Source organism: Muscardinus avellanarius (genome assembly GCF_963383645.1).
Source record: "Muscardinus avellanarius genome assembly, chromosome: 15".
NCBI classification, from domain to species: domain Eukaryota; kingdom Metazoa; phylum Chordata; class Mammalia; order Rodentia; family Gliridae; genus Muscardinus; species Muscardinus avellanarius.
The window spans coordinates 89,988,593-90,006,766 of NC_137801.1; the positions used below are offsets into that span (position 1 = coordinate 89,988,593).

At 50.4% G+C, this 18,174-nt stretch overlaps 1 protein-coding gene across 1 annotated transcript in view; it reads right to left on the bottom strand.

The window, feature by feature from the left end:
• The window catches only part of LYG2 (lysozyme g2), a gene marked incomplete at both ends in the record, with an annotated part of 4,079 nt that extends 1,145 nt beyond the window's left edge, over positions 1-2,934 (bottom strand). The window contains 3 exons of the mRNA XM_080711463.1: positions 538-831; positions 1,688-1,828; positions 2,892-2,934. Of these exons, the coding sequence (XP_080567589.1) occupies positions 538-831; positions 1,688-1,828; positions 2,892-2,934 (478 nt within the window). The remainder of the gene's footprint in view (positions 1-537; positions 832-1,687; positions 1,829-2,891) is intronic.
• Between the last annotated feature and the right edge of the window lie 15,240 nt (positions 2,935-18,174).

An 18,174-nucleotide genomic window follows, 5' to 3' on the forward strand; every position in this document is an offset into this window, starting at 1 on the left:
CTCTCAACAACCTAGTGAGATCTCATTTCCAAATAAGAAATAAAATCAAGCTGGAGGAGTACCTTGGAGGCAGAATGCCTTCGTGTTCAATCTCTATTACTACACACACACAATAATATAAAATAATTGCACCCAAAGGCTAGACATTTGTAGTAAAAAAGTAATTATCTAGTTAATTCAAATAAAAATTTGTTTCTAACTGGGAAATAGAGAAGTCTGAGTTTCTGCAGATGATTTAACATAGAACCTGAAAGCAAATATCCAGATAATTTGGATCCTCTAACGTGCCCCAAAGGAGCACACTGGCTCAGTAAGGGTGTGGTGCACAGTGTTTGAATTTAATGCGTGAAATTTCAATCTAGGAACCCCAGATGACAGCCAAAGTGGCGGGCCCTCTGTCAGTGTCTCCTGGTAGAAGTGTATCATGTGCTATTTGTTGCGGATTATAGTTATGGCCCACCAAAAACGCTTTCTAGAAGATACCCAATAACTGATGTCAGCCTTAAACTAAAGATCAGATGCTGGCAGAATCCGGACCGAGCCCCGGGCGCCCGGCTGGAAGCACCCCGACATTCCAGTGTGGGTTGAGCTTGGCGGGAGGCGGGAAGGCTGGAGCGCTCTCTGGGCTCCGTACCTGCATCAAGCCAAACTTCAGCCCCCTGTGGTCCCAGCCCTGCCGCAGCACGGCTCCTCCGTGGCTCTCCCTGGAGATGACGGCGGCGATGACCGCGGGGTCCACGCACAGCCGCAGCCCCACTTCCTTGATCAGGGCCCGGTAAGGCCTGATGGCCTTCAGGTCCATCTCGGCGAACATTTCAGAGCCGCGGACCCCTGGGCGGAGAAAAGAAGCCGCTTACCCCAGCAGGGAACCCTTGCCAGTGGGCCCTGGCCACGGCCCCTGCCACTCGGGCAGCTTGGGCCAGCCGCGCCAAGGCCCCGCGGCTCTCTGGCTGCAGAATCCCAGGCGGGTCCACACCCTGGGAGGTGCCTGCTCCAGGCAGTGAGAAGACGCCTGGGCCCAGGGTGGGCGCCCTGCACCGGGCCTGGGGCAGGGGAGGTCAGCATCCGTATCTGCAGGTGGAGGGTGTGTGGTGCTTACGGGCGGCCTTGCTGTTCCTCTGCATCTGGCCCTCTAGGACTGGGATAGCGTCACGAGGGGGCTTTGGGACAGTGCAAGACGCTTGCTGCTTCGCTCCCCTCTTTTCTTTCTTGTGGCACTGGGGCTGGAACCCAGGGACACTCTGCCTCTGAGCTACACCCCAGAATTGTTTTAATGTTTATTTTGAACCAGGCTTGCTAAGTCGCTGAGGCTGGCCTTGAACCTGAGATCCTTCTGTCTCAGCCTCCCAAGTCCTGGGAGTACCTGTGGCGTACTTTGCTTTAAAAGGCTCACACTAAGTTGGCCACCGACACGGGCCTGTGCTCCCGGCTACCGGGATGACAGCGGAGGCAGGAGGATCACGCAGCCCAGGAGCTGGAGGCCAGCGCGGTAACACAGGAGACCCATCACGGAAGGAGGGGCGGAGGGGCGCCGGGAGGGGCTTATGCTGTGAGCTGCTCAGGCAGCAAGGCCGAGCGGCATCGCCTGTGCAGGGCAGGGGCAGCACCTAGGGGCCTCAGCTTTGGTGCGAGTCAGTTCCTAGGAGGCCGGGGGCGCAGGGACCCACGCCGCTCAGGTCCCACTCACCGCAGTTGATCAGGTTGTCCACCTCGCAGCGGGCCCCGGGCGTCTCCATGCCCATGACGTCCCCGTAGCAGCCGTGGTACAGGAGAGGGTGCAGGTGAGGGGCCAAGGAGCGGGGCAGCAGGGGAGAGGCCCCGGAAGTGCCTGGGACAGACGCAATTTGCAAAAAGCCTGAGACCAGACTGCTTCAGGCGCTACTTTGCGGGGGAGCATTCTACCTCCAAGTCACATCCCCAGCACTTTTTACTTTTTATTTTGAAACAAGGTCTCTCTAGGTTGCTGAGTCTCACTAACTTACTGAGACTGGCCTCAAACCTGGGATCCTCCTGTCTCTGCCTCCCAAGACCTGGGATTCCAGGGGGCCACTGTGTCCCTTTACAGCACTTAATGTATTTTTTTTTTGTGTGTGTGTGGTACTGGGGATGGAACCCAGGGGCTTTCTACCTCTGGGCTATATTCCCAGACCTATTTTCTATTTTATTTGGAAACAGGGTCTCACTAAATTGCTGAGAGCATCACTAAGTAGCTGAGGCTGGCTGTGAACCTGCGCGATCCTCCCGTCTCAGCCTCCCAAGCGCGGGGATGACAAGCGTGCGCCACCATGCCTGGCTTCTATATATTTTTATTTAATTAATTAATTTTATTTTTCTGTGGTACTGACAATTGAACCCAGGGGCATTCCACCTCCAAATCACACCCTGGCTTCATGCCACTTTTATTTTGAAACAGGGTCTTGCTAAGTTAATGAAAGTGTCACTACTTGCTGAGGCTGTCCTTTAGCCTGCAATCTTCCTGTCTCAGCCTCTCAAGAAATGAGATTAAAGGCATGTGTCACCATGCCCTGCTTCATTTTTATTTATTTATTATTTTTGCAGTACTAGGGATTGGACCCAGGGGTGTTCTACCTCTGACTTTACCCCAAGACCTATTTTAATTTTTTATTTTGAAACAGGGTCTCACTAAGTTGCAGAGGGCCTCACTCAGTAGCTGAGGCTGGCCATGAGCTGCGATCCTCCTGTCTCCCCCACCCCATACCTGCCTGGCCAGCAGATTGGGCTCGGTATGGTGGAGCCAACAGGGAGTAACGTCAGGCTTCCCAGGAAAGCCCACCCTCCGTCCTGGCATCGCTTCTCCTTCTGATTCGGGCACCACGGGATGTTTCCACGCGCACCCTGTGGCCAGTGGGGAATGCCAGCCGAGGACTCACCGGTGAGGACGGCGAGGCCCAGGAGGAGCACGGAGAGCAGCATGGCAGCAGAGCTTGTCCTGCCGGACCGTGCTGGCCTGTAACAGAGACCGTGTGTGCATGTGTGTGTGAAACCGTGTGTGTGTGAAACCGTGTGTGAAACCACGTGTGTGTGAAACCGTGTGTGTGTATGTGTGTGAGAAACCGTGTGTGTGAAACCGTGTGTGTGTGTGTGTGTGTGTGTGTGTCCAGTGATTCAACCCAGGGCATTCGACCCCAGAGTTACACCCCTACCCTGATTTTTTATTCTTTAATTTGAAACAGGGTCTAAGTTGCAAAGGGCTTCACTTCATAGCTGAGCCTGTCTGCAAACCTCAATCCTCCTTTCTCAGCCTCCCAAGTATTGGGATTACAAACATGCACCACCATGCCCAAATTATATTTTTTTGTTTTGAAATCGGGTCTCACTAGGTTGCTGAGAGCCTCGCTAAATTGCTGAGGCTATCCTCCAACCTGTGATCCTTCTATCTCAGCCTCCCAAGCGCTGGGGTTACAAGCACCATACCCAGCTGAAACTGATTAATTTTAAAATGTGACAAGTCTTAAAGAGACAATCTGATTTAAAAAAAAAAAAAAACCCAACAGCTGGGTGTGGTGGCACCCGCTTGTAATCCCAGGACTTGGGAGGCTGAGACGGGAGGACCGCAGATTCAAAGCCAGCCTCGGCAACTTAGGCTCTCAGCAACCTAGTGAGACCCTGTTTCCAAAATAAGAAATAAAATCTGGCCAGAGGAGTAACTTGGAGAGAGAATGAGTCTGGGCTCAGTCCCCAGCACCAAAGAGAAAACGCGTGTCGTCATTTTCAATTCCTATCCGTCTTCCAATTCCAAGCCGCGGTCACTCTTTCTCCTGAACACAAGCGCCCCTGAATCCACCTTCACCCTGGCGCGGGCCCGGGCGCCTTATGCGGCTCCCTGCACACTCAGAAGGGGGCCGCTGTGCGCGCTCTCCCCAGGTCGGTGAGTAACAGTTTCATTGAAAGGCAGCTTCAAAGTGTTAAAGGCCCGGGAGCCAGCACTGACCTGCTTTGCAGCCTCCCAGGCAGGATCCCCTCTGTCCTGGAGGTCTTCCTGCCGGTCAAGATTTCACAGGGCGATGGCCGTCGTCTTACAGCCTGGCTCTAGGCCCTGGACAGCCCAGCCGTCGCTAGATCTCCGCGTCTCTGGCCTCAAAGGAGCAGAGCTCAGCGGCACTGGCGCTCCGTGGCAGCTTTTAAACCCCAGCAGAGGCTCCCTGCCTTGCTGACCCGGGCCTGCCGGCCACGGGCCGAGGAGTCTTATATGCGGATTAAACCCCTCTTTAAACCATTAACCTCATTAGCCCTGGTTATAATAGGACTCTGCATTTAGGTGGCCTCTGTAATAAAAGAACTTCAAGGTATTTATTAGCCACTATTAATTAATTAATCAAATGAAGCCCCAGGCAGTCCTGGAGGCATCTATGATGGGTTGTTTCTGGATATCTAAAATTATGCTAGGCAAACAGCTTTTGAGGCAGAGAATACCCAGCAGGTACTTAGCCTTAGCAAGAGAAATAAACAGGAAACGCCTCTCACCCTGGATGGGTGCTTGACCCAAAATGGTGAGATCCCCGTTCCCGGGTCACATTCCCCATACCAAGTCACATGACCGCGCCCCTTCCACCACGGGCTCCTCCATCAAACAGGTGCAGGAACGGCCACCTGCGCAGAGAGCCGCACAAGACTGGAGCCGTGTGGCACTCACTGCCCAGACCTGAGTGCCGGACCAAGCACGGAAACGGCCTTTCTGTGTGTGGATGGGTGGGACTGAGAACTGAACCATGGACAGGGTCCTACCTCACAGCCACACCCCTAACCCTATTTATTTGTTTATGTACTTATGTATTTATTTGGTACTTAGGACTACACACTCCCAACCCTGTTTTATTTTTTATTTTGAAACAAGGTCTTTGCTACCTTGCTGAGGCTGGCCTCAAACCTACAATCCTCCTGTCTCAGCCTCACAAGTACTGGGATTGCAGGCACCACCACGCCTGCCTCTTATTTATCTTACATTATTTTATTTTGAAACAGAGTGGCCTCAAACCAGCAATCCTCTTGTTTCAGCCTCTCAAATACTGGGATTACAGGTGTGTACCATCACACCAGTGTGTGTGTGTGTGTGTGTGTGTGTGTGTGTGTGTGTGTAGTACTAGAAATTAAACCCGGGGGCATTCTACCTCTGAGCTATACCTTCACCCCTATTTTATTTTTATTTTCAAAACAAGGTCTCACTAAATTGCAGAGGACCTCGCTAAATTGCTGGGCTGGTCATGTATCTGCGCCCATCCTATCTCAGCATCGCAAGTACTGGGATTACAAACATGCCCCACATCACTTTATTTTTTTTTGAAACAGGATCTCCCTTCCAACAGTGGAAATGACCGGCAGTGCGTTGGGCTGAGAGTCAAGCTTCTTTTCTCAGCTGCCAGGAGACTCTGGGAGCCGGGTTCTGGTTGGGGCCGGGGCGGGGTGGGGGGCGGGCTGTGACGCTCAGGTCCACGTCAGGAGTCGCCTGCCTGCCGACCCTGCAGAACAAGGAGTTAGTTCCCCTTTGCTCTCCTCCCTCTCTCCCTCTCTCTCCCTCTCTCTCCATCGGGTGACATTGTTGTGCCCGTGATGGCAAGAAATTTAAAATATCACCCGAGAGCACAGGTTCCCGCTGAGCTGGACGCAGCAGCACGCACCTGTGGCCCCGGGGTCCAGGCTAGTGTGGGATAACCTGGGCCTGATTCAAGATGAAAACAAAAAGGGTGGGGTTGTAGCACAGAACAGGACACTCCTGGGTCCAATCTCCAGTGTCCCACACACACCAAAAAAAAAAAAAATAATAATAATAATAATTAACAAGGTGCACTTAAGGCAAAAGATGCCTCAAATCTCATTTTCTCAGTGGGAAATGACTCTGTTTGCCCGAGGTACCGAAACCAGAGGATGAAGATGATACACGCTCTGCCCAAGGCCATTATTTTTACAGTAAAGCACAGGCATAAAAAAAATCCATACCTTGCTGGGCATAGTTGCCGCCTCTTCCTCGGCATCTGCGTGTGATTCCCACGCAGGAAACTGGCTAAGCTTCAAGGAAGCGGAGCCCCGAGGGGAAGTGTTGTCTCTGGCCAAAGTACTCCCCCACTCTTAGATATTCTTTCATAACTATTATTCTTTTGGTAATGATTCTTTTAACTTTCCACACGAATTGCTCCGGTGATGTAAGATCAGGACTGTGAGAGAAACTGAGTCCGTGGAAAATAAATTTTCTAGTAATTTGTCTAAGCCTCTAAACGCCCTCGGCTTTGCTCAAATGGTAATAAAATCTAGTCAGAATTCAGATGCTGTGGAAGCATTCCAGTCACAGTAATTACAAACACAGAATTCCTCTCTATCTCTGACCTTCATTCTAATCATTAACCTATATTAAAAGCCTTAAGAGTCAGCTGAAGTCATTGGCCCTAAAAACTTGTAAGGGAGGCAACCGGTGCCTCTGTTTACCCCTCTCCTTGTGATCCAGCCTAGATACAGAGAAGATAAACTTTGTGACTTCAAAGCAGCCTAGTTGATGAGCAGCCAATACTGCCCAATACAATAGAGCCGAAGGCCAGGAAGATTCTTGACCTTTACACCCAGTATGTGCGCTGCCCGAGACAGGGAGATGCCATGTGGCTAAGAAATGAATATGTCAGAACAAAGGACAGATATAATAAATGTGTAAGTGTGAAAGAAAGGAACTATGGTGAGAATAAGAAAGCATTTTTGTATGAAGAAGAGCTTGTCCTAAGATTGTCCCAAATGGGAAAGAGAGAATAAGGGTAATCAGAAAAGAAAAGGAAGTTGCAGAGGGCCAGTGATAGGAAAATGGATTATTAAAAGAGGAATAGGCTTCTAATAAGCCTATCGTTTGAGGAAAAGTGCTCAGCAGCTAGAGAAGTACATCTGACAACTAAATCTAAACACTTCATGTTATTTTTTGGTGTTTATCTGCTAAACTGTGTTGTGAGCTTGCTTAAGCTTTCAGACTTTAGAAGGTAATGCAGACGAAACCTGGGAGACCTCCATCGCATCCCCCTGGATCGCCATATATCCCCATGCCTGCCATATGGACTAAGCCCTAGGAATGGAAAGTTCTGAAAAGTTAAAGGAGATTCCATGAGAGGCTGTATTCTCCAAGCCCTGGGCGTGCCTGCGTCTTCTGGAATTTGCTCTTTGGAGCCACCTGTCTGCAAGGGCAGGGGGCTCAAGGACAGGGGGCTGGATCTGGTCACAAGATCCAGAGCTAATGTTTTTACTTTGTTTACATGTCCTTCACTATTGTTTTCTGGTGATTGCATTTCTCTTCTTTTTTTTTACTATTAATCTCACTGGTGAAGGATATAAATTTTCTTGGGTTCTTGTAATAAAGTGTCAATTGCACAAGAGGCTTTTGTCCATGTCAGATTCTTTCCTGGAGAGGAATCTCCACTTTTAGCGCTGTGAATAGGAACTTAAAGGAGTTTATTTCATAAAAAGGGAAAAAAGTCACTGCAGATAAGTGGCTGCAGAACTGCACCAAAGCCTTTGCACATCTTTCTGGGAAACTCGATCTCGAGCGGACTCAGTGGCCATATTCAGTGCTGGATTTATTATTCCCGATTGAGCCAGTCTGTCGCACATGGTGGCGCTTGCTTGTAATCCCAGTACTTGGGAGGCTGAGACAGGAGGATCACAGGTTCGTGGACAGCCTCAGCTACTCAGTGAGGCCCTTTGCAAATCAGTGAGACCCTGTTTCAAAAATAAAGAATAAAAAATAAGGCTGGGGTGTAGCTCAGCGGTAGAAAGCCCCTGGCTTCCATCCCCAGTGGAGGAGGGGGGCGGGAGGAACATCTACCCTAACTGGAAGAGATGGGTAATGGTGGAACCCACCCCCAGTGGGTGCCCAGGGGGTAGGTTTGGTGGGAGTGCCCAGGGGACCCCTCCAATCACGCCACAGGAAGCTGCCCTGGGTGCGGAGATGGCCCGGGTGGGCACCCCGGGAGTCCAAGCTCCAGCATGGCTGATGCCTGGCCTCTCGCCTCGTCCCTCACACTGGGCCGTGGGGACAGGCTGGGCCGCCTCGGCCTGGCGCCTCTGTGAATCTCAGGACAGCCGAGCTTTCTCAGGATGAGCAGCGAGGAGGGCGCGCTCCTGTGGCTCCAGAGCCTCCGCTGGAGGTGGTGCCCGCGGGCATCGTCTGAGCTGGGCTGCGCTCAGGGCCAGCTTCTTGTTGGTTTATTTGTTTGCTTGTTTATGTGTCCCTGGCTCAGGACAAATGTTCAGAGCTGATTTATGGGGCAGGAAGTGGGCGGTGAGCCGGGAGTGAAGGAAGGCCCCGGGGCTGAGGGAGGGCAGAGGAGAAGTCACCCCACCCAGGCCGCCATGAACTGCGGGCGCTCTTCTCCTGGCTCTGATCTACTGCATGAAGGAGAAAAAGCAGAAGAAACCACTTCCAGGCTGGAATCGCTGCCCTTCCCAAGCCCACAACGTTTTCTTTCTTGAGACAGAGTCCCCTAGGTTGCCCGAGCTGGCCTCAGTCTCCTGGCTTAAGCCACCTCCTGCCTCAGCCTCCTGAGGGGCTCAGATTACAGGTGTGCACTGCTGTGCCCCGCTCCTCCAGTGCGTGTATGTGGAGGGGTAGCGGGGGAGCCCGGGCCTCCTACTCTGCCTCCAGCTCCACCTCAGCCCCAGACTCCAGTGTCTGACCAACGCTTCAGAGAAAAAGACACACAAATGGCCAAGAAAGCCCATGAAAAAAAAAAAAGTTCTAAACATCTTTAGATGTTGGAGAAATGCAAATTACAAATACAGTGAAGCCGGGTGTGGCGGCACAGGCCAGCCATCCAGTCCTTGGGAGGTTGAGACTGGAGGATTGCAGGGTTGAGGCCAGCCTCAGCAATTTAGTGAGACCCTGTTTCAAAATAAAAAATAAAAAGGGCTTGGAGAGTGGTTTGGAGGTGGAATGGCCCTGGGTTCAGTCCCCAGTACCCCCCCCCCGCGCACACACACACACGCACGTGCACACATGCACACACACACACACACACACACACACACACACACACACTCTGCCCAAGCTCAGTGAGGAAATGTGTTCCCCCGAGCCTGATCATCAGCTGCTTTGGCGAAGGCGGGGAGGCACATGAAGGTCACCGTCATGCTGCCTTTGAAGAACAGGTCCATAACATCTGGTAAAGATACAATTCAGATGCTTTTCCATGCCTGTAAATATACGTACTTTAAAAAACTGGAAATGCCCGACGTGGTGGCGTATGCCTGTAATCCCAGCGTTTGGAAGGCTAATCGCGGTGCGCGGACAGCCTCAGCTGCTTAGTGAGGCCCTTTTCAAGTCAGTGAGACCCTGTCTTCAAAACAAAGAATAAAACAGGCCTGGGGGTGCAGCTCAGAGCTAGAACACCCCTGGGTTCCACCTCCAGTACCACCAAAAAAAACCAACCTGGAAATATTTATTAATACCATTTAATAACCTGCTTAAGTGAAGGGCTTAACAATGTAGCCGGCGCAGTGCTCTGCTGTTAAACAAGAAGGCGTATTATTACACAGGCTCCAGCTGAGGCCCGCCCGCCCTGGGCCGCTGGCCTGACGAAAGGTCACCAGAGCCTCTGGACACCCTGCCCTGCCCCAGAGGCCGGGCCCAGGTCCCTGGAGGTGAGGACCAGCAGACCGCGCCCCCCCACCCCGAGCAGCCACCCCAGCCCTGCCTTGACCCCGCCCTCTGCCCTCCGCCCTCCGCCCTCCGCCCTCCGCCCTCCGCCCTCCTTGTACTGGGAATTGAACCCACGGACATTCTACCCCCAAACCACACCCCAGCCTTGTCTGTCTATTACTATTACTGTACTAGTATTGGGAAGAGGCTTTAAAATGTATTAATGTATCAGTATTGGAAAAGATTTCCAATTTAAAAAATATATCTTTTATACTAAGAAAGCCAGGGCTAGCAGGAAGGAGGGACTTGTAATTTACATTTCTAAAAGAGGAGGAAGAAAGCTGGAGCCAGGGCAGAGGTTTCTTTACACTTCTAAGGAAAAAGAAATGGCCTGAGGGATGGGAGAAAATTTAACACATCTTGGGAGGGAAATAAAAGATAGAGGCCTGCGTTTGGAGACAGGACCGCTCCCCCTCCCGCCCCAAATCCGGCTGGAGACCGGGCCAGAGATAGGGCAGCAGCATATGGACAGGTCAGAGGACCTGCCGCGGACTGGGCGAAATAAAGACGCTCAGTAAACGGCAGTCCTTTGGTATTTTTCATTCGGTTGCCCCCCTGTGCCCATCTCTCTCGGCACAGGGCTGTGACTGTCTCTATATCTCTATCTTTTAATAAACTTCTTTAAATCTTCAGTAACTGTCCAAGCTATGCATATTTATTCTTAGCTTAGGACAAGAATCCACGTTTCGTTTTTCTGTTTTTGGTCGTTTTGGGTTTTGTTATGGGTTGGGGGAAAGTGTGTCCGGGACCCTAGGAGAGGTTCCCGGGGAACAGTTTCCCCGTACCATATTCTCACAATCCAAAACAATTAATTTTTTCTTTTGGAACTGAAGGCATTAGAACTGAATGCCTAGAGGCATTTTACTTCAGAACTACACCCCCAGCCCTATTTTATTTTTCATTTTGTAGCAAGGTCTTCGATAAATCTCTGAGGCTGACCTCAAACCTGTAATCCTCCTGTCTCAGCCTCCCCGAGTACTGGGGTCACAGGCATGGTTTTTCCTAGCTGCCCGTCAGCCATGGACATCCCTGCTTCCCCTGTCTGACCGGCCGCTCGTGTCTTTGATGGCTTCCACTGAGTTGTTTGATTGTTTTGGTCTTTTTTTTTTTTTTTCTTTTCAGTACTGGGGATTGAACCCAGGGGCATTCTACTTCCAAGCTATGACCCCAGCCCCATTTTTTATTGGTCTCACTGAGGTGCAAAGGCCTCACTAACTAGCTGAGGCTGGCCGCGAGCCTGTGATCCTTCTGTCTCAGCCTCCCAATGCTGGGATTACAAGCGGGTACCAAAACACTTGGCTATGCTTTGGTCATTTTTGAAAACAGGAGTGTCCTAGTCTTTAATTAATCATATAACAAAGAGAGAAGGAAGGAGGAAAAGAGGAAGAATTTTTTTAATTTTAAAACAAAACATTAGAGGACTTCCGGGAAGATGGCGACGGAGAAAAGCGGGGCTTACGAGCCCCGCTAACAACCAATCTCTATTACCACAAAATCAGCGCCTTTCATAGTCAGAAAACACCATCAGCAGAGAAACAAAAAATGTAATTACAAGGGACAGAGAAAAAGAAGGCTGGAAAAACGAGACACCAGAAAGAAACCAGACCGCAGTGCTGCAGCCGGAGCCGTGGTGCGGAGCCACGCGGACGCCATCTTTCCTTCCAGCACCAGGCTCCAGAGAGGAGGGGAACTCAGAACGGAGCTCAGAGCTAGAGAGGAGATACACCGGCCTCATGGCAGAAGACGCAGCAGCAGCGCCTTACTGCCGGCAGCAGCGGCGAGCTCACCGGACAGCTCCAGACCAACGCACTCAACAGCTCACCAGGCCCCAGAAAGGAGTGGCGGGCAGCGAGACGAGGTGAGCCGCTGCGGATCAGCCGGGCGGGATCCGGCAGATTTTTCGGAGCAGGGAGCATCTAAAGCTCCCAGTGTTGCCGGGCGTGGTGGCGCATGCTTGTAATCCCAGCATTCGGGAGGCTGAGACCGGAGGATCACGGTTCGTGGACAGCCTCAGCTGCTTAGTGAGGCCCTCCACAACTCAGTGAGACCCGGTTTCAAAATAAAGAACAAAAAATAGGGCAGAGGGTGTAGCTCAGAGGTCAAATGCCTCTGGGTTCCATCCCCAGATCCACAAAAAATAAATAAATAAAAAAATAAAGCTCCCAGTGGCTGGGCTCAGCACACCCTGCAGGGACTCAGAGCGGAGCTCAAAAACAGAGAAGAAATATGCCAGCCTCATGGCCTAGGGCATGGCAGTGGCGCCATATTGACACCAGCGGCAGCAGCAGCGAATTCACTGAGTCCACTACAGCTCCATCGGCGCACTCAACAACAGTGAGTCAAAATGTGGCCCCTAAAGGAGAAATCCCAGTACTACACTCCCAGGGACTTGACCCAGTGGGGAGTGGTGGTGGCAGAGATATCACACTATAGTCACAACTCCATGCAGGTGAATGCCCAGCCTGGCAGCCCCCATGGTCTAAAGCAGCCTTGATTGACTCCCTGGGTCTGAGACTCTGCGATACAACCCATTAAAGGAGTAGTGGTGACTGAGATACCACAGACTCGAGATCCAGAGCACCTTAAGTGAAGTCATAGTGACCCAAGGGAAGAACCCAGAGAAGGCACAAACTTCCGAAATCATGGGAAAGAGGAATAACAATGGAACAATGAATGCCCACAACCCCACAACATCAGAACCTGATAAAACAGAAATTCAGAGATTTCTAGAAGATCAAATCAGGAAAATAACTGTAGAAATAATAGAGGTGCTTCTAAAAGAACTCAGAGAGAGCCAAAAAGAGATAAAGGATGCAATTAATGAAGTAAAGGCCTCAATTCAAAGCACAACATCTGATTAGACCACATGAAGAACAGAATCTTGCTCTTAGAAGATGATCATTCCAAAAATGAACGCATAGTTTCTAATCTAGGAAAAAATATCCGGCAGCAGGAATCTGATATTGAAGAAATATGGGCCCATTTTAAGAGAGCTAACCTAAGAATAATTGAAATAGAGGAGGGAAAAGAAGGTGAAACCAAAGGGATCAACAATCTCTTCAAGGAAGTAATAGCAGAAAATTTTCCAAACATAGAGCAAGAGGTCGATGCACAGGTCCAGGAAACTTATAGAACTCCCTTTAGACAGGATCGGAGAAGAGGATCCCCACACCACATAATTGTCAAAATGACCAATGTGGAAGCCAAGCAGAGAATCTTAAAGGCAACAAAAACAAAGGGCCAAGTGACATTCAGAGGCAAACCAATTAGAATCACCCCAGACTTCCCAAACCAAGTCATGAGAGCCAGAAGGGCTTGGAGTAACATATTCCAAACTCTGAAAGAAAACAACTTCCAGCCAAAAATTTCCTATCCAGCAAAACTTTCTATCAAATTAGATGGAGAAATAAGAAGCTTCCATGACAAACAGAAACTGAAGGAATTTTTGTCTTCAAAACCAGCGCTAGAGAAAATACTCAAAGAGATTAACTACAAAGAAGAAATAGGTAACACACACCAGAACCAGAGAAACAAGAGTTTCCATCCAACAGTCAACTAAGATTGGTTATCTGTGGAGATTCATTATTTATGTTAGTCTTTTACCTATCTCTAAATGGTATTGTTTGCCTTTATTGTTGTTAATTTTTAGGATTTCTAGTTGGAATATTAATATATCTTCAGATATAGCATTTGGAAATATTTTATCCAATTCTATTAGTAACTTTTAACTCTGTTTACATTGTCTTTGGATATACAATATTTTTTTATTTTTTAGGGAGTTTGTATACTCTTCTGTTGCCTGTGCCATTGAAATCATATCCAAGAAATCACTGCCAATTTCAATGTTGTGTGAGGTTTTATGACCCAGATTTTCTCCTAAAAGTTTATAGTCTTAAGATTTATATTTAGGTCTTTTATCTATTTTGAGTTAATATTTGTATATGGTGTTAGGTAAGGGTCCAATTTTATTCTTTTTCATGTAATTATTATTTTTCAACAATATTTAGTTAAAAGATTATTATTTCCTCCACCAAATGTTTGTGGAAACCTTGTCAAAAATAACTTGACAATATATGGAAGAATTTATCTCTAGGCTTTTATTTAACTCCAATGGTTTATATATCTGCCTTTATAACAGTACTACACTGTTTCAATTATTGTAGCTTTATAACATCTGAAATAAGAAAATATATATCTTCTAGCTTTGTTCTTTTTCAAGATTGTTTTGTGTATCTAGAATCCATATTCCATATTAGGATAGATTTTCTCTGAAAAATAAATAAATAAATATATGATAGTTTCACCTAAAAAAAGAAAAAAGAAAAAAATATTCTCTGGTAAGAAAGAAAGCAAAAAGAAATATTGAAATGTTATCTTTAAGTCATCAAAAGCTTGGTATCAGACAAATGAAACTGTTCTGTGAGATTATCATTGTTAATTTTAGATAAATTGCTATAATACTAGATGTCAACCACTAAGCCAAGCATGGGAAGGAGGGATGGGGAGGGAATGTGGTGGGGATCGGGTGGGGGCTGACTGGGCAATGTGTGCATGTATGTCTGCAAAAGTTTTTTTTATACCATTATGATGTATGAATACAGTGCACCAATTAAAAAATAATAATTGATTGTAAAAAAACATTAAATAATTATGAGGGTATAATTAGTACTTTTCCAATATTTTCAAGTGTTCTATGTAGAACGTGAATTAAGTTAGTTGTCAGAAATACTGCTTTAAAATTCTTTAAGATTCACCGGGTGGCACACGCTTGTAATCCCAGTACTTGGGAGGCTGAGACAGGAGGATCTTGAGGATCCAGGTTCGCAACCAGCCTCAGCTACTTAGTGAGGCTCTTCGCAGCTTAGTGAGACCCTGCTTCAAAATAAAGAATAAAGTCAGACTGGGGATGTAGCTCAGAGGTAATATGCCCCTGGGTTCAATCTTCAGTACCGAAATAATAAATAAATAAAGAATAAAGAATAAATACAGTTCTTTAAGATTTTAGCTGGGGTGGTGGAGCGTGCCTGTAATCCTAGTATTTGGGAGGCTGAGACAGGAGGATCTCAGGCTTGAGGCCAGCCCCATCAATTTAGAGACACCCTGTTTCAAAACAAAAACTTAAATTGGGCTAAAGGTGTAGCTCAGAAGTAGAATGCCCCTGGAGCCAATCCTCAGCACTACACAATAAACAATAAATGAAATAGATAAGTAAATAAATACTTAAAAAATTTTTTTGCGGTACTGGGGATGGAACCCTGGGGCATCCTACCTCTGAGCCCTATTTTTATTCTTTATTTGGAAACAGGGCCTCATTAAGTTCCGGAGGGCCTCACTAAGTAGCTGAGGCTGGCCTCGAACCTGCGGTCCTCCTGTCTCGGCACGGACCCCTGGGCCTCGGGGTCCTGAGACACGGGCCGCCTCCCAGAGCCCGCCCTCTGTGTGACTGGGGCCGGGACAGTCAGGGCCGTCACAGCTGTCTGCACCTCTGCGGGGAGGTCGAGGGAGAAGGCGGCCCCTGAGCCTCGGCTCCAGGAACAGCTCAGCCTCCCTGGGCCCGGCCGGGACGGCCATGGAGAGGAACCCGCGCTGCCCCGGCGCCCTGCAGCTGAGGGCCACTCAGCGCGGGTGAGAACAGCCGGCCGGGAAACACAGACGGGGTTCAAGACCGGGGGGCGGCCCCACGCGTGACCCCGCGTGAGCGCAGGGGCAGCATCGCGCCTGCCTTTGCAGCTGAGCGCCCTATGAAGAAAGTCCCACGGAGGGGCCCGTGGCCACGCCTGCGGTCCCAGCACTTGGGAGGCCGGACAGGAGGATCGCAGGCTCCAGGCCAGCCTCGCGACCCAGTGAGGCTCTGCGACTTAGTGAGAGCCCACCCGGTTCAAAATAAAACATTAAAAATTAGGACTGGGGCGTATCTCAGAGGTTCAATCCCCATTTCCACAAAAAAGGGGGTCCCGCCCTGGGCTGACAAGGGGCCCGCCCACCGCCAGGCCACCGCTCATTCTGCTGTTTGTGGCCCCAGCCTAATTTAGTTAAGTTTTCCAAGTTCCAGAACACTCATCAGTGTATTGCCTGGAGTTTACAATTGTGCTAGAAAAAGTAAAAACAGCCGGGCGCGGTGGGCACGCTGGTCATCCCCGCGCTCGGGAGGCTGAGGCAGGAGGATCGCGCAGGTTCGAGGCCAGCCTCAGCTACTTAGTGAGGCTCTCGGCAACTTAGTGAGACCCGGTTTCCAAATAAAGTATAAAATAGGGCTGGGAGGATAGATAGCCCGGAGGTAGAAGCCCCTGGTTCCAGCCCCAGTACCTCAAAAAAAAAGAGTAAAACTAGGGACGAGGGGAGGAGCCTCCGCCCGCCCAGCCTTTGCCTCCCGGAGCCTCTGAGTAGACTCCAACCTCCCCCGGCGCAGCCCTATCCTCTCGTTACCAGAGGGACGCCGAGAACGCACTCCTGCCTTTTACAGATGCCCCTTCTAGACAGAGCAGAGAGAGCCTGCGCCGGCCCCGGCTCTGCCTCGGTTGCCCCTTCAATCCTCCTTGCACACGGAGAGGAAGCAACGTCCGCGGGCCAGGCTGGAACCACACGGCCCGACCCTCCAGGGCCGCTGCCTCCATTCCTCACCCCAGTCTCCCTAGGATTTCTCAGTAAGTGTGAACCCACCTGAGTTTAAAACGCACCGAGCGTTCCACACGAGCAAACCGCACCGATGAGGGGTGGCCAGACCAGATTATAACTGCAACTTCAAGATGAGCCTGCCTCACTAAGTTACCAAGGCCGGCCTCCAACCTGCAGTCCTCCGGTCTGAGCCTCCCAAGTACTGGGATTACAGGTGTGCACCACCATGCCTAGCTTGGACCAAGCTTTTATTGATTTCTCTGGGGTGGGCTAATGTCTGGTGAATTCCACTGGCCAGAGGCATGGTTCCAAGAGATATTTCTCTGTGTGTGAGCCACAGCCCACGTGCCTGGGTCTGTGGCAGGCCCCGTCGTCCTGGACAAATGTCCTGGCCCTGCTGGGCCGAGGCCGGGGCTGAAGCATGGTGGCGGCTTGGGCTGCAAGAGCTGCTGAGAAGCCCACGTCGGGGCAGAAGAACTCGCGCACCACGCCGGCTCCAGCGTGGCCGGCGCGCCTGCTGGGAGGCTGAAGGGACTCTGACCCGCAGTTGAGGCCACGGGCAAACAGACTACAGGAAGACAGAGGGCTGGTCCCACCCAGCCGCACCCGCAGGCCCCGGGAAGAGCCCCAGCAAGAGTGGTCCGCAGAGCCGGCGGGTGGCGCACGCTTCTAATCCAGTACTTGGGAGGCTGACAGGGGAGGATTGGGAGGATCGTGGTGCACAGCCAGCCTCAGCTACTTAGTGAGGCCCTTTTCAACTTCGTGAGACCCCTTGTTTCAAAATGAAGAATAAAAAGTGGGCTGGGGGTGTAGATGAGGTAGCACGTCCCCTGGGATCCATCCCCAGTACCACACAAAAAAGAGTGGTCCTCACACCCCTGCAAAGCACCTTACCCCCCTTCCTCAAGCACACCGGGGGTGGCACTCGGAGCAGAGCCGCAGCAGGGCCCGAGAGCCTGCCGCCCGGCTGCTGGTCTGTACCGTGACTGATCTCTTATTTGTTTTGTTTTCTGGTGGTTCTGGGGGTTGAACCCAGGGCGAGCCTACCTCCGAGCTACATCCCCAGCCCTATTTTCGTTTTTAAAAATTTCGCTAGGTTGTTGAGAGTTTCACTGCTTGCTGAGGCTGCCCTCAAACTGAGATCCTCCTGTCTCAGTCTCCCAAGCACTGGGATTACAAGCATGTGCCACCTTGCCTGGCTTTATTTTATTATTTATTAATTTTCTGAAACAGGGTCTTGCTCCGTGCCAAGGCTAGCCTGTGGTCCTCCTGTCTCAGTGTCCCCCAGGTGCTGAAATGACAGGCATGTGCCCCCATGCCCGGCTAAATTAGTGGCTTTGAAGTCGACCAAGAAGGGGTGAAGCAGGAGGGGTGGTTTAGGTCTTTGTCCGGTAAGGAGTTCACGTTGCGCGAATACACTACTTCTGCGGGTTTATCAGGGTCTCGTGACAGGTCTGTCGGAAAGAGAACCAGAAGCCGGTGCACAGCTGTGATCCCCGTACTTGGGAGGCGGAGACAGGAGCACAGGTTCGCAGCCAGCCTCAGCAAACCAAGAGACCTTGTTTCATAAAATAGGGGCGGGGGTGTATCTGAGAGGTAGAATGCCCCTGGGGTCAATCCTAGTAATACACACACACACACACACACACACACACACACACACACACACACACACTCTACAGGGACGCCACCCATGATCCACACACATCCACACACCAGACCGCAGAGTGGAGTAGCAATTCTCCCTTTAATGCAAGTCTTGCAGTTCTGGTGACCCCCAGATGCCAGGCGCTGGGTGGCAGGCCTCCCTGCCAGCCTGGTCCACCTCAGCCGGCCGGACCTCGTGTTTGGCGCTGAGCCCGGGTTCCTCCGCAGGG